Source organism: Scyliorhinus torazame, chromosome 10 (assembly GCF_047496885.1).
Source record: "Scyliorhinus torazame isolate Kashiwa2021f chromosome 10, sScyTor2.1, whole genome shotgun sequence".
Lineage (NCBI taxonomy): Eukaryota > Metazoa > Chordata > Chondrichthyes > Carcharhiniformes > Scyliorhinidae > Scyliorhinus > Scyliorhinus torazame.
The window spans coordinates 83053990-83070140 of record NC_092716.1 but is presented as its reverse complement, the minus strand read 5'-3'; the positions used below and the strand labels follow the sequence as shown (position 1 = coordinate 83070140).

The window sequence follows — 16151 nt, the reverse complement described above, 5'->3', positions numbered from 1 at the left end:
CCCCTTCCTTGGATTTGAATGCAATCTAGGCTTACACTCCAGTGCACTGTTGAAAGAGTTCTACGTTGTCAGAGGTGCCATTGTTAGTATAACACATCAAAGAAGTCTGACAAAATTTCATGGCACTTTTCGAACACAGAGGGTTTCTCTCCCTGATGATGTGCTTCCCTCAGTCAATATCAAAAGTATATGAATTCACCATTCATTTAATTGTTGGTTCAGTGGAAGTAATGCATTTCGAAATAATTGCATGCAAAACTATCTAATACGGTCAAGAAAAAAGATGTTACATAATAATGTAGGGTTGTATTTTTCCTTTGCAGAACCAAAAATCACAAACTAAATGATCTGCATTTTGGTATAATACAGCATTGCATTTAATGAAATTTTATTTATGATCACAATTCACTTTTACTTACATAATACATTTATATAGAAAATCGAAGTATATCGTTTTACTGCACCTTGTGGAAAATAGTAAAACAGGTTTACAAACTTGAAGCTGCTGCAGTTTTTCTCTTTACTGCAACTGAAGTCAACATTAAATAAAAAAGACTGGACCTTTTTATTGTACATGTAATACTTGTATGCTCTCCACCATAACACTAGGCACTTGGACGTGAAGCAGCACTTCTGTTTCTGCCTCCAAGCAGCAAGACATGCAGAATTGTAGGTAAATATTTCAGCTGTGGCTTTTGGAGACATCTGTCTGTAAGGATCATCCCCCCAACACCCCATCAAGGTTAACCACTCCTAAGTGGATCATTCACACATTCAACTGTTCAAAGTGCATTTCCACCAACAGTCCCAATCTGGTCATAGTTTCTTGCACCACGAGGCCTTCTCCTTAAGTTGGTTTTGGGCTTTTTGTCAAAACTTTTCCATTCATATGTGAAGTATTGGCATTACAGTGCCAACATTCCCCAGATACAGTGGGGAAACACAAAGTGACTCTCCCATATGGTAGCATTCTCCCCTTCCCCCAAACCCAATCCCAAAATTAGGAAAAGTTAGGAATGCTGCACCTGAAATGTTCAAAGCTATAAATTCAGAAGCAGCTCGGCTTTTCAATTACTTTATGTTTGGACAACAAAAGCCACAATGCTTCAGAAGCTCTCTTCAAGGCGAAGCTGGCCATTCTTTCTGCTAAATGGAAGCACTCCTGGTTTAAAAAGCTGTACTAGCCATACTGACTGATCCCAGGAGCCTCTGCATACCATCCAAAGATTCTTCCATCTGTTTGTATGCAATTTTACCGTCTTCACCTGTCAGGGCATTGGAAACGATCACAGTGTAAGTGTTTGTATTGATGACAACAAATCATGGTAAGTACAGGTCAGACTGCCTTTATGTTTAATGCCGTTTCCATTTTGGTTAGGGTAGAGGTGATAAGACTCTTCAAACTTCAAAAATACCAATTCTGGAGAGAAGTTTACCCAAAAATTAAGATCATAATTTCTCTGTCATTACCATCACCTAGGGGCAGGGAAGGTGAGAAATATTAAAAATAAATCTTGTGACCCTGTCCCTTCAAAATGTATAAATTCATCATCAATTCGGTCAGATAATCCCCTCCTTTTAACTTTGTCGCATATGGAAATGTGGCAGCCAATTATTATTAATTTGCAAACTGCAAGGTCCCACAAACAATGAGGCATAAATCCAGGCAATCTGTTTGTGTTGTGGGATATATATTGGCTCAGACATCAAGACAGCTCCTCTGTTCATCAAATATGACCATCTGAGGGGGCAGGCTGCTTCAATTTAACGTTTTACCTAAAATATAGCATTATGGAGAGTACAACACTTCCTCAGTATTGTCCTGTGATATGGAGAATACATTATCTTGTCAGGTTTGTAGAATTGGGATTTGATTACATGACCTTCTGACTCGGAGCTGGAATTCCCTCCCCAATACCCTCTGCCTCACCACCTCCCTCTCTACGGTGGTATTGTCAGGAGGACTGCTATTTTATGGGACTAATCAAAACGAGAAGGTTGCTTGAATTATTTTGGTTCTGAGTATAAACTGAAACTAAGCAAATTGATGTTTGCTTGAATCAGGTTAAAACATGGACATTGGATTTACTAAACTTCAGTTTCAGCAAAGACAATGCTCCTATAGCCAAAAGATACAGTCCACTTGCATCAAGTGAGGGTCAGCAGTGCACAAGTTTAATATGAAATACTTTAGATCAGATGCACTCTGGAGCGTGGTCCCAGCAATGGGTCCATCTCTTCCCCTTGTCTAAAGGTTGAGGGTTTTTGAGGAGTTGGAGGTATTTCAAATGGTATGGGGATGAAACCGGATTTGTTAAAATTAATCCTATGAAAAGAATCACTGATATGTTCCATGATTCACTATGGGTACATTTAGATCTAAGTTTGTATTATTGGAACCTGTTTAAGAGATCCACTAAGTTCAACTGATGATCATAGTTTGGTCTGATAACCAGGGCCTTTTCAGTCACTATGAAGCCACCAAAACCAGTATAGTTTTCTCGAGCTTTGGAAAGAATTATGGGGAAAACTAGCAAAGGAGGGAGGAAAAAGAATGGAAGGAGATTTCCTTGCAGGATGCAAATTTCATAAAAGTGACGATCTCTCAAGGAGACTTCCCTTCCCATTTGACATAGGTCATACAAAGTTGTCAAAAATCCTGTCTAAACAATACAAATTCTTCTGTTATGTTCACATTTTTAAATGACTTAATACAATCTTAATACAAAATCAGTTCACAGCTCTCCTGTTATTCAAGAGACACAGCCAAAGGTGAAGCATCCAATAATTCATCTGATCTGCATTAAAGAAAATCAAGTTCAACACTTGCAAGTTATTTGAATAAGCAATACAACAATTAAAGGACTTACCAAAAGATAAGAGGGTCTGTTTAGCAACATCACGAACTTCTTTATCAGTCTGGCAAAGGTAGACTAGTTGATCAATACTCTCTTTGGCCTGAAGAAAACAAATGAAATTAAAGAAAAACAGTACAGAATTCCTGCTCTTTGCTACTCCTGGAATTAAACTAATTCCAGTTTTTTTTGCCAAGATAATTTTCCATCCTCTTAAATGCCAGTGTGCTATGTTGACGTTTAATAGCCTATATTAAATGACTTGAATGAAGGGACAGAATATATTGTAGCCAAATTTGCTGACAACATAAAGAGATGGGAAATCAAGTTGTGAGTAGGCATGTAGTGTTTGCAAAGGGAAATTGATAGGTTAAGTGAGTGGGCAAAACTTTGGCAGAGTATAATGTGGGAAAATGAGGTTATATCTTTGGTAGGAGGAAGAGAAAAGCAGAATATTATTTAAGTGGAGAGAGTGCACAGAATGCTGGAGTACAAAGGGATCTCGGTGTCCTCATGAATTCAATCACAAAAGGTTAGCATGTATGCACAACAAGTATAATAATAGGAAGGCAATTCAATTGTTGGACTATTGTAAGGGGTTGGAGTATAGACACAGGTAAGTTTAATTGCAACTGTATAGGGGATGCATCTAAAGTACTGCATACAGCTTTGGTCTCCTTACTTAAGGTGGGATAGACTGGTGTCAGAAAAGGTTCACTAGGTTGATTCCTGGGATGAAAGGGTTATCTTGTGAGGAAAGGTTGAACCTATACAAATTATAGTTGAGAAGAATGAGAGGTGATCTTATTGAAGCATAAAACATTTGAAGGAGACTTGACAGAATGGATGCCAAGAGGATGTTGCCTCTCCTGGGGGAAACAAGGACCAGGAGCAAAATTTTCAAAATAAGGGCTCTCCCATTTACGACAGAAATTAGGAGTTTCTTCTCTCAAAGAGCGTCAGTAACCTACCCCAGATGGCAGTGGGGGCTGATTCATTGAATATATTTTTGATCTGTAAAAGGAGTCAACACTTAGTGGGGTAGGGTGAGGGGCATGCAGGCAAGTGGAATTAAGACCACAATCAGATCTTGTGATTGTGATCTTACAGAATGGTAGAGGGGCTGAATGGCCTATTCCTGCTTCTGTTTTTTAAGATATGGTTTGTAGGGGCTTCTCGAAGTGGACCATGGGAGCAAACTAATATCCAGCTCCACAATGGAATATGGCAGCACAGCCACTCAATCTCCCAACATTATTGAATACAAGGATGAAAACTCCAAATAGTAGAAATATACAGCAGCGGGCAGCACGGTGGCACAGTGGTTAGCATTGCTGCCTACGGCGCAGAGGACCTGGGTTTGAATCCCGGCCCTGGGTCACTGTCCGTGTGGAGTTTGCACATTCTCCCCGAGTCTGCGTGGATTTCACCCCCACAACCAAAAAGATGTGCAGGGTAGGTGGATTGGCCGCACTAAATTGCCCCTTAATTGGAAAAAAATAATTGGGTACTCTAAATTTAAAAAAAAAAGAAGTACATAGCAGCTCTGTTGTCTGTAAGAGTGAGGAAAAAATAAAGTTTTGGCTGTGGCTTCAGAACTGAAAGGAAAGATGGACAAGTATTTTTAAGAAGGTTGGAAAATTAGAGACCAAAAGGGAAGCAAGGAGAACAAACATTTTTACCAACTAGCTTGTAAACTACAAAAAGTAATGAATTCACATATAGAAACATGATCATTTTTTTTTTTTATAAATGTTTTATTGAAATTTTTTTCCCAAACAACAATTTTTCCCCTCTTACAAAGCAAACGCAACAATAACAATACAGAAATTTTAAACAATACACAAGTAACAAAACCCCTTTATCTTTGACCTAAACTAAACCCCCCCCCCCCCCCCCCTCCCCCTGGGTTGCTGCTGCTGGTCATCTGTCTTCCCTCTAACGTTCCCCTAGGTAGTCGAGAAATGGCTGCCACCGCCTGGTGAACCCTTGAGCCGATCCTCTCAGGGCAAACTTTATCTGCTCCAGTTTAATGAACCCCGCCATATCATTTACCCAGGCCTCCAGTCCGGGGGGTTTCGCCTCCTTCCACATGAGTAGGATCCTGCGCCGGGCTACTAGGGACGCAAAGGCCACGACATCGGCCTCTTTCGCCTCCTGCACTCCCGGCTCTTCCGCAACTCCAAATAGAGCTAACCCCCAGCTTGGTTTGACCCGGGCATTCACCACCTGCGAGATCACTCCCGTCACTCCCTTCCAATATCCTTCCTGTGCCGGGCACGCCCAAAACATATGTGCGTGGTGTGCCGGGCTCCCGCCACACCTCCCACATTTGTCCTCCACTCCAAAGAACCTGCTCAATCTTGCTCCCGTTATGTGTGCTCTATGTAGCACCTTAAATTGAATCAGGCTAAGCCTGGCGCATGAGGAAGAGGAATTTACCCTGCTTAGGGCATCAGCCCACATACCCTCCTCTATCTCCTCCCCTAGTTCTTCTTCCCACTTTCCTTTTAGTTCGCCCACCGACTCCTCCCCCTCTTCCCTCATCTCTCGGTAAATCTCTGACACCTTGCCCTCTCCGACCCACACCCCTGAAAGCACCCTGTCCTGTATCCCCTGTGTCGGGAGCAATGGAAATTCCCTCACCTGTTGTCTAGTAAATGCCCTCACCTGCATATATCTCAAGAAATTTCCCCGGGGCAACTTATACTTTTCCTCCAATGCTCCCAAGCTCGCAAAAGTCCCATCTATAAATAAATCTCCCACCCTCCTAATTCCCAACTGGAACCAGCTCTGAAATCCTCCATCCATTCTTCCTGGGGCGAACCTATGGTTGTTCCTGATTGGGGACCCCACCAGGGCTCCCCGCACCCCTCTCTGTCGCCTCCACTGTCCCCAGATATTTAATGTTGCCGCCACCACCGGGTTCGTGGTAAACTTTTTAGGTGAGATCGGTAGCGGCGCCGTCACCAGCGCCTCTAAACTCGTCCCTTTACAGGACTTTCTCTCCAGTCTTTCCCACGCCGCTCCCTCACCCTCCATCATCCATTTACGTATCATTGCCACATTGGCGGCCCAATAGTAATCGCCCAAGTTCGGTAGTGCCAATCCTCCTCTGTCCCTACTACGCTGAAGGAACCCCCTCCTTACTCTCGGAACTTTCCCTGCCCACACGAAGCTCGTGATGCTCCTGTCTATTTTATTAAAAAAGGTCTTAGTGATTAGGATAGGGAGACATTGAAATACAAATAAGAACCTCGGGAGGACCATCATCTTAATTGCTTGCACCCTGCCCGCCAGCGATAGAGGCTGCATGTCCCACCTCTTGAAGTCCTCCTCCATTTGTTCTACCAACCGTGTCAGATTAAGTCTGTGCAAGGTTCCCCAGCTCCTAGCGATCTGAATCCCCAGGTATCGGAAGTTTCTTTCCACTTTCCTTAGAGGCAAGCCTTCTATCTCTCTACTCTGGTCCCCTGGATGTATCACAAATAATTCACTCTTCCCCATGTTTAGCCTATACCCCGAGAAATCCCCGAACCCCCTCAAAATTCGCATAACCTCTATCATTCCCCCCGCTGGGTCCGACACGTATAACAATAGGTCATCCGCATATAACGAGACTCGGTGTTCTTCTCCCCCTCTAATCACCCCTCTCCATTTCCTGGAGTCTCTCAACGCCATGGCCAGAGGTTCAATTGCCAACGCGAACAACAATGGAGACAGCGGGCATCCCTGTCTTGTTCCCCTATATAGTCGGAAATACTCCGATCTATGTCGACCTGTAACTACGCTTGCCGTTGGAGCCCCATAAAGAAGTCTAACCCAGCTAATAAACCCGTTCCCAAACCCAAACCTCCTTAACACTTCCCATAAATACTCCCACTCCACCCTATCAAATGCCTTCTCTGCGTCCATTGCCGCCACTATCTCTGCCTCCCCCTCCACTGGGGGCATCATTATCACCCCTAATAGTCGTCGCACGTTAACATTCAGTTGTCTCCCTTTTACGAACCCTGTCTGGTCTTCGTGCACCACCCCCGGGACACAGTCCTCTATCCTCGATGCCAGTACCTTTGCCAACAATTTGGCGTCCACGTTCAACAATGAAATGGGTCTATAGGACCCGCACTGCAACGGATCTTTATCCCTCTTCAAAATTAACGATATCGTCGCCTCCGACATCGTCGGGGGTAGAGTCCCCCCTTTCCTGGCCTCATTGAACGTCCTCACCATCAACGGGGCCAACAAGTCCACATATTTTCTGTAATACTCCACCGGGAACCCGTCTGGTCCTGGGGCCTTCCCTGCTTGCATGCTTCCCAGTCCCTTAATAACCTCGTCCACCCCAATCGGTGCCCCCAGGCCTACCACCCCCCGCTCCTCCACTTTCGGGAACCTCAATTGGTCCAGGAACTGCCGCATCCCCTCCTCTCCCTCTGGGGGTTGAGACCTATACAGTTCCTCATAGAAGGTCTTGAACACCTCATTTATCTTTCCTGCCCTTCGCACCGTGTCTCCCCTTTCGTCTCTAATTCCTCCTATTTCCCTCGCTGCTGCCCTCTTTCGCAATTGATGAGCCAACAGGCGACTCGCCTTTTCCCCATATTCATACCTCCTCCCCTGTGCCTTCCTCCACAGTACCTCCGCCTTTCTGGTGGTCAGAAGGTCAAATTCCGTCTGGAGTCGTCTCCTCTCCCTGTACAATTCCTCCTCCGGGGTCTCTGCAAATTCCCTATCCACCCTTAAAATCTCCCCCAGTAATCTTTCCCTTTCCTTGGCCTCTGTTTTCCTTTTGTGGGCCCCAATGGAGATCAGCTCTCCTCTGACCACCGCTTTTAGTGCTTCCCATACCACTCCCACCGGGACCTCGCCGTCGTCATTGACCTCTAGGTATCTCTCAATACACCCCCGCACTCTTGCACACACTCCCTCATCCGCCATCAGTCCCACATCTAATCGCCAGAGTGTTCTCTGCTCCCTTTCCTCTCCTAATTCCAGGTCCACCCAATGTGGGGCATGATCCGAAACCGCTATGGCTGAGTACTCAGCTTCTTCCACCCTAGAGATCAACGACCTTCCCAAAACAAAAAAATCTATCCGGGAGTACACTTTATGGACATGGGAGAAGAAGGAATACTCCCTAGCCCTAGGTCTAAGAAATCGCCATGGATCCACTCCCCCCATTTGGTCCATAAACCCCTTAAGTACCTTGGCCGCTGCCGGCCTTCTTCCGGTCCTTGAGCTGGATCTATCTAGCCCCGGGTCCAGCACCGTATTAAAGTCCCCTCCTAAAATCAAGTTTCCTACCTCCAGGTCCGGTATACGCCCCGAAACATGATCATTTTGCCTGTCACTATTATATGTTTTGAATCTACATTAACTCAAATAATCTGGTCAGTCCAACACCTTGTGTGATCCCAGGTTGTTTTGATGAGATTTCACATACTCTTGTGAGACTTGGAAATAGTCAACATTTAGTGTTTCCAAAAACTATTATTTACATTATTTATATCCAAGCCCTCATTCCAAATACATTGTTCTCTGGAAACATACTGTTCTGTGTCTACCACCCTTGGAGCATCTTGGTCATCTGGCCCTGATGTCATGCTTACATCATCATGAGCATCATTGTTTAATTAACATAACCATTGACCCGTTACTCCTCACAGGTGACCTAGGAGAGGGGTACCAGGGTGGCCACCAATATGCATGCAGCTCGTGGACCCTGCTGAATATATATTGCCTCTTTTACAATTTATTATAATTTAAGCTCAAATCTCTCGGTTAGCCCTGCCTCTGTTTGTGCCTGGGATGGGTCTTGCAAGATACATACAAACGTCCCTGTTGACGCACAAAGAAGCAGTGTTTCTTTAGAGAAGTCTTTGTTTTCATTCCTGCAATTTCCTGTACATTGTGTAGTGGACTTGGTTCAAGAAAGGGCACGGCAGTCAAACTCATCATCTTGAGAGGATCTGGTCAAATTTTGGGCCTCATTGTGACCACGGTTCTCAAAAGTTTATGTGTCACAGAACAGATTGATGGCCAATAGAAGACTGAGCACCTGCTCAACAGAGGCCTGGTGACCACCTGGAGCAGATTCTTGACAAAATGGCCATCCTTAGCACCCTTAAATGTTAAATAGAGATCAGCTTGAGGCTTTGCTTCCTTTTATTTAACTGATTAGCTGTGGTGTAGTTCAACACAGGCCCAGACATACTCGAGTGGTGTCCTTCTCTGTAGGCAGGTAATTACACGATATATTCCTTTGGTGAAGCACTGCTGATACGGTCAGAAGAGTCTCACACCAAATTATCTAACAAATTATCTGTTCCTATTGAGCAGACCCAGACCCCCTCTGATTGGTGTATCTGTTTATTATTTCCCCATTCACTCCTCTTTTGTCCTTTTTCAATTTTTCAAACTTTCTAGTTTACCGGTGCTTTCAGTTTTGCTGAAAGGTGGCTGCTCAAAACTGCCGAACATTTTGGGGACAAGATTCCACGGCAACTGTTAAACCAGCAAAGACCATGGTTCAGTTAGTTTGCCTTCTATCACCATGGTAGTTGCATGATACAACAATAGTGAAGTTGCTGACTAAATCAAAGCAATCAATTAGTTCACAACAGACTAAGGCACAAGGAAAACCACAGTGTTGAGCAGCTTTGGGTACCATAGGTTTAAAGCCATTTGTTTCATGGAACATTTAACATGTCATGGCTCAGATTATTCATCTACCATCAATCAAAATTTTACATCCTGCTCTTTAATCTAATTCAAGTATTTTAAAACGCTGTTTATACAGACATTGCAGTAGTCAATAGCGTGGTTCTGTACATGCAAAGATTTCAAAACGTAGACGGAGTTATATTCAGGAGACTGCAGAAGCAGGTAAACTATATGTAGAAATGAAGCCAAGTTTGAAACTGTGCCAGAAAAAGAAAATCCCTTTCTAGTTTTAAAAAGTCAAGCTTAGACAACATTGAGAACTAGGTCAAGTCTGTGGAAAGTTGCTGCTATTGCATTTTAAGTCGACTATGAAACTATCAGGCGTGGAACACACTACTCCCAGAGGTTATTGGATAGGCATATGGAGTGCACTAGAATGATTGGGCGTAGGTTGATTTGATCTTAGTTTCAGACTAGTTTGGTACAACATCGTGGGCCAAAGGGCCTGTATTGTGCTGTACAGTTCTATGTTCTATATCCATACAGTAATTCACAATTTAGTGAAAGCAACAAAATGACTTTCGAGGGGGTCTTCGTTTATAGTCATTTCAGAGCAGGCTAAGACAGTAAATTAGGATGGGTTCAAGTGTCATGTGTTTTTTTTCCCCAATCACTGAACTGAAGCACTCACCTTTAGATGCGCCAGTGCTGTACAACCTACTTTTCTCAGCTGTCCATCCTCATCTTCAAGCAACTCCAAGTAACAAACCAGGGCCTGAAAACAAACAAATATACACAATTAGTCTGTCACACAAAACAAATCATCTTCCAACGTTCATATACTAGCCGTTTCGAGATGAATGCTTATGTAGTGTAAACAGTGCTCTTTGTGACACAACAGGGCAGTTAGTGATTAAGTGCTAACAAGGACTCAGCTCTGTAAACCCACGTTTCACTGCACTTTGGTGGAGGATCTACAATATTTAAACAGATAATGAATGGTATCGAGCCAGCCAATTTTCTGCTTCATTCTGATTGGATACAAAAACTGGATTTGGCTGCATTGACATTGCAACTGCAGTGATACATAGGAACAGGAGTAGGCTTTCAAGCCCTCATGCCTATTCCACCATTCCATTAGATTATTGTTGATCTGTACTGCAATTTAAATGACCAACCTTTTCTTGATATCCCTTGACACCTTTACCTGACAAATAACAATCAATGTAAAATCTTGAAAGATCCAATTAACCAATTAATCCAGTCTTTTGGGGAAAGAGTTCCAGATTTCTGCTGTTCTTTGAGAGAAAAAGTGCTTCCTGATTCCAATTCTGAATGGCCAAGCTTTAACTTCTAGATTACGTCCCATTGTTTGTGATTCTTTCACCAGAGGAAATACTTTCTCATTATTTACTCAATCAAATCCTTTTAACGTTTTAAATACCTCAATCAGATCACCCCTAAATTTTCTATAAACAAGTGAATACCCAGTTTTGGGTGAAACCACACTGCACAAATGCAACTAGATTGGTGCAATACCGCCAACAGCCTCACCTGCTCAGGCACAATACACTATTATTACCAGCAGCCTTGCCTGCTCAGGTATAATACACTTGCACTGCCAACAGGCCAACCCCAAGAGGTACAATACATGTCCTCATGGTGATCTCAAACACAGCTCCATTAAGTCCACAATAAAAGATTTCACATAAAATTAAGGGGTTCCTAATTTACAAAGAGTCTTTAAGCGTTGTGCCATCATCTCTGTCCCCTGTATAGATAAGTTTCTGGAGGGAGCAGTCAAGGTAGCTTTGAGAGAAGCAATTACGTGTACAGACCCTTTACTACCAACCTTTTCTCTGAATTTGGAATCTTCTGCCAGGTTTTTCAGCACAGAGGCAGCAGTGTTGCAGATCTTAGTGTTGTCCTCCAACAGAAGCAGACCCACGGCTTTCAGTCCATCCTTCTGGAGCTGAGTCCCCGAGAGGTGTTTCAGAGTCTTCAGAACCACGTCCCTTTCAGAGGACTGAAGATTCTGAACCAGGAATACTGCAAAGAATGGAAATTATGAGGATGGAGGGGGAGCAAAAAATCATAAAATATCTATGGCCATTTCTACTCTATCCAGATTAAACAGACCGTAAACTGGTTATCTGACTTGAGTGGCTATTCACTATTTTTGTGACTGGACAGGATTGTCGGGTGGTTATTTGACATGTGAACCTACACCAATGCTCTCCCAGCATCATTACATGCATTCCATGTAGAAGCTTGGCTTGCGATCAGGGAAGGGAGGGGGACAAAAATTCCTGATCTAACCCAGAAGTACTGCAGCCGGTGCAATACGTGTATCAATGAACAAGTGCATCACAAGGATAGGGTATGCATACGTGCCACATTCAAATACAGATGTGTATTCTTCCCCCAGAGATTCATCAAAAGCTTTTATAAAATCAAATCAGGTGTATTTTATGTTTATATCATTCTAAACCTTCAACAACCATTAAAAAAAAAAAACCAGACTACAACATTCACAATTTGCAAAAACATGGAAATTATTCCAGAAAAAAAATAATTGTACTGAGACATGTTTCCAAGCTGATAGCGCCCTGCTGGATAAGAGTGTGCGCTCTCCTTGATTAACAGGATCCTGCATGGAAACAGCCAGAATGGCTGGAAATATCGGCTGGATGATGATCACATGTCAACGTCAGTTTGTGCTAATGGAAAGGGTCAGTCCAGAGTGCTGCTACAAAAAGGCTTCCTATGGGCATTCACCGCACTCATTATGGCTCCACTGACCTCAAGGCAACCCATCTTGTTAGCCAAGCTGGCAGAGTCTTGGCTTCTGTTCAAAACTGAATGATATGGTGAAAAGAAAAAACATGTAGAAACAGAGGCGCAGGAAAGAAGAGGATTATAAATGGAAGGCTAGAGTTAGGTGTGAGGCTGCAGTTTAAGAGACATTAAAGAACTGTAGCAAAGTACCTTCATCTGCCAGCTCCATGATATAGGCAGGTAAGGAGGGCACGTTCTGCTCCTCAATGTGACTCAAGTATTGGAAGATCGTCAGCAGTTCCACATTTCCACTACGAGCACGTTTTGGCAACGTTCTGTCCAAAAATCTTTCCACTAGTTTAATGAAAACTGAAAGAAAGAGCAGATTACATAAATTTTACTGAAGAAATGATTAAAGTCCACACGTAATGTAGATACTGCTAAAGCATCACAAACATTTGTCAGAGTCTAGTCTAGAAAGTTTTAAATTAATTAATAAATTTAGAGTACCCAATTCTCTTTTTTCCAATTAAGGGGCAATTTAGCGTGGCCAATCCACTTACTTTGCACATCCTTGGGTTGTGGGGATGAGACCCACGCAGACACGGGGAGAATGTGCAAACTCCACACAGACAGTGACCCTTACATTCATGACGGGGCACTAAAAGTTAATAAATTGTCCAAATGGAAGGTCCTAGTAAATTTCAGAGTTCAGCAGCACGGTACAATAGAACATGCTTAACACAAACCATCTGAATCAGTAATGTATCAGACAGCATACAAAGCAGATCATCCTCATATCTGTACGTTCATGCTAATGTTCACTTAAGAAGAGTGCTGGCTCTCAGCCTGCCTGCAGAGTTAAATTAGCTCTGGGGTTGTAAAGGCCAGTCTGCTGGAAGGAAAGGCGAGCTCATGAGATGGGCTAATCAACTGAATAACCCATCTTCTTTCTCTCTTCAGTGCATTCCAGCCATGCCTATTTGGTTGGGCGAATTTCAGGACAATGCTGGTCCCTCTTCAATATGGGAGGTGTGAGATTGATTAGCACTTGAACAGGCAGGTAGGTGACAGATGAAAATCAACGTAAAGAAATGAAAATTGTTTTAAAAAATCCAAGAAGAGATTATCACTTAAAAGGAAATGTTAATGGAAATGGTCATAAATGACAATAATTTGAAGTAATTACGGAAGAGAGCTGGATATATATATATATTTGAAAATGATGAATTTAGAGGGCTAGGGAGATAGGGTTGGGGAAGGGGACTAGCTAGGGAGCTCTTTCGGGAGTCGGTGCAGAGAGGATGGGCCAAATGGCCTCCTTCTGTGCTGTAAAAGTCTATGTAAAACAAGTCAGATGATGGATTTATTAAAAGATCACGAAGCCAAAGTAACAAGCTCATCCTGTACTGCATAAAACACTGGTGTTGAACAAAGTAGAAAACTGTACAGTCCAACTGCCACACCGTAGAAAAGATACTGCAGCTATTGAGGATAAGACAAGAGGGGATTCAGAATGATTGAGGGAACAGAGGGATTGGATTACGGGGTATGATTATGTAAATTGACCATGTTCTTATTGGAAAAAGAATGGTGGAGAGGTAATATGATTGCTGCTTTTAGAATTCTAAAGGGACTCGATATTGCCTAACTGTGACAGATTGGTTCTACAGTTCTGAGGAAAGTGAAACAAAGGCGTGTACCCAAAGGGGGTAAATCTAAAACTAATCTGTGGAAAATGTTTTTAATCCTGTGTTTAGTCCATGAAAACAGGTGACCAGGGAGATGGTGGAAGCAGTTTATTAATTAATTTAAATCAATTTATTTCAGAAAAAATTTTGGGGTATATTATAGGAATAATTTAAGAGAGGAAACATGACATGTGGTAAGTGTGGTGGGCTTGATAGGAACAGGTAACTTTGAAGGTATGGTTCTCAAAGCTCTCCACCACTGAGGTTTTCTCTGCATTATATCTGGGTCTGTTACAGACTAATTACTATTAATTGTAAATTTGTGACCATCAGGATAGTATATGACAGACTATGGTCTTCACCTTACATTCCTTTCTCAAATCCTTCCAACTAGAATTAGGCTGAAACAGATTCAGCTACATCAAGACCATAGCACAGAAAGAGGTCATTTGGCCCATTTGGTCTGTGCTGGCATTTGTGCTCCACATAAACCTCAGCCCACCCTTCTTTATCTGACGCCATTAGTATAATCCTTCTATTCCCATCTCCCCCAATGGCTTTTCTAGCTTCCTCTGAGAAATGTATCCACACCATTTGCCTCCAGAACTCCATGTGGTATCAAATTCCAATCATCCAACTCTATGGATAAAGAAGTTTCTACTGAATTCTTTCTTTTTATTAGTGGCTATATTACATTTATAACCTTGAGTTTTTGATTTCCCCATAAATGAAAGCATTTTATCAACATTTACCCTCTCAAACTCTTTTGTCATCATATACCTCTATCAGGTCATGAGTTTTACAGCAAAAAGGCACTTTGGTCCATCCTGTCGTGCTGGCCATCAAGCACCTATCTATTCTAATCCCATTTTCCAGCACTTGGTTTGGAGCCTTGTATACTATGGTGTTTCAAGTACTCATTCTAAACGATTCTTACTCCTCAGCTTTCTCTTTTCAAGTGTATTCTCCACCTTTTTCTGATAGGTATTTTCTCAGTTCTACCTTCCAAATATTTTTGCACATTTTCCACTGCATCTATAGTCTTTTATAATATAGGGATCAGACAGTGCATAGTACACCAAGGGTGATCTAACCAAGGCCTGATACGAGTTTCACATAACTACTGGTTTTCAAATCTATCCCCGCAAAAGTGAACCAGTGTTTGATTAGCTTCTTCAGAAAATGCTTAATCAGCCTCCGTCGCTACTTTTAGTGACTAATAAATTCCCAGATCCTTCATTTTTCTACCCCTCTTATTTATTTATTTTTTAATATATTTTATTGAAAATTTTTCGATCACAATTTTTTCCCCTTACACATCAAACATAACAAAAAAGAAAATTTAACAGTGAACAAATGGCTAATCAACATGGTAAACTAATCATTTAACAAACTAAAACTTTCCACCCCCCCCCCCCTCCCCCCTGGGTTGCTGCTGCTGGTCATCTGTCTTCCCTCTAACGTTCCCCTAGGTATTCGAGGAATGGCTGTCACCGCCTGGTGAACCCTTGAGCCGATCCTCTCAGCGCAAACTTCATCTGCTCCAGTTTTATGAACCCCGCCATATCGTTTATCCAGGCCTCCAGTCCGGGGGGTTTTGCTTCCTTCCACATGAGTAAAATCCTACGCCGGGCTACTAGGGACGCAAAGGCCACAACGTCGGCCTCTTTCGCCTCCTGCACTCCCGGCTCATCCGCAACTCCAAATAAAGCTAGCCCCCAGCCTGGTTTGACCCGGGCCTTCACCACCTTCGAAATCACTCCCGTCACTCCCTTCCAATACCCCTCCAGTGCCGGGCACGACCAAAACATATGTGCGTGGTTTGCCGGGCTTCCGCCGCACCTCCCACACTTGTCCTCCACTCCAAAGAACCTGCTCAATCTTTCTCCCATTATGTGTGCTCTATGTAGCACCTTGAATTGAATCAGGCTAAGCCTGGCGCATGAGGAAGAGGAATTTACCCTGCTTAGGGCATCAGCCCACATACCCTCCTCTATCTCCTCCCCTAGCTCTTCTTCCCACTTTCCTTTTAATTCGCCCACCAGCTCCTCCCCCTCTTCCCTCATCTCTCGGTATATCTCTGACACCTTGCCCTCCCCGACCCACACCCCCGAAAGCACTCTGTCCTGGATCCCCTGTGCCGGGAGCAGCGGAAATTCCC

General features: G+C 43.1%; 1 protein-coding gene across 5 annotated transcripts in view; it reads right to left on the bottom strand.

Moving 5' to 3' along the window:
- Positions 1–353: 353 nt before the first annotated feature.
- Positions 354–16151, bottom strand: part of ripor1 (RHO family interacting cell polarization regulator 1) — a 450995-nt gene continuing 435197 nt past the window's right edge. For all 5 annotated transcript variants that reach the window (XM_072518311.1, XM_072518310.1, XM_072518312.1 and 2 more), the window contains 5 exons: positions 12510–12668; positions 11374–11570; positions 10213–10296; positions 2871–2958; positions 354–1265 (listed from right to left, as the gene is read on the bottom strand). In XM_072518311.1, coding sequence (XP_072374412.1) covers positions 1168–1265; positions 2871–2958; positions 10213–10296; positions 11374–11570; positions 12510–12668 — 626 coding nt within the window. In that variant the 3' untranslated portion in view covers positions 354–1167. The remainder of the gene's footprint in view (positions 1266–2870; positions 2959–10212; positions 10297–11373; positions 11571–12509; positions 12669–16151) is intronic.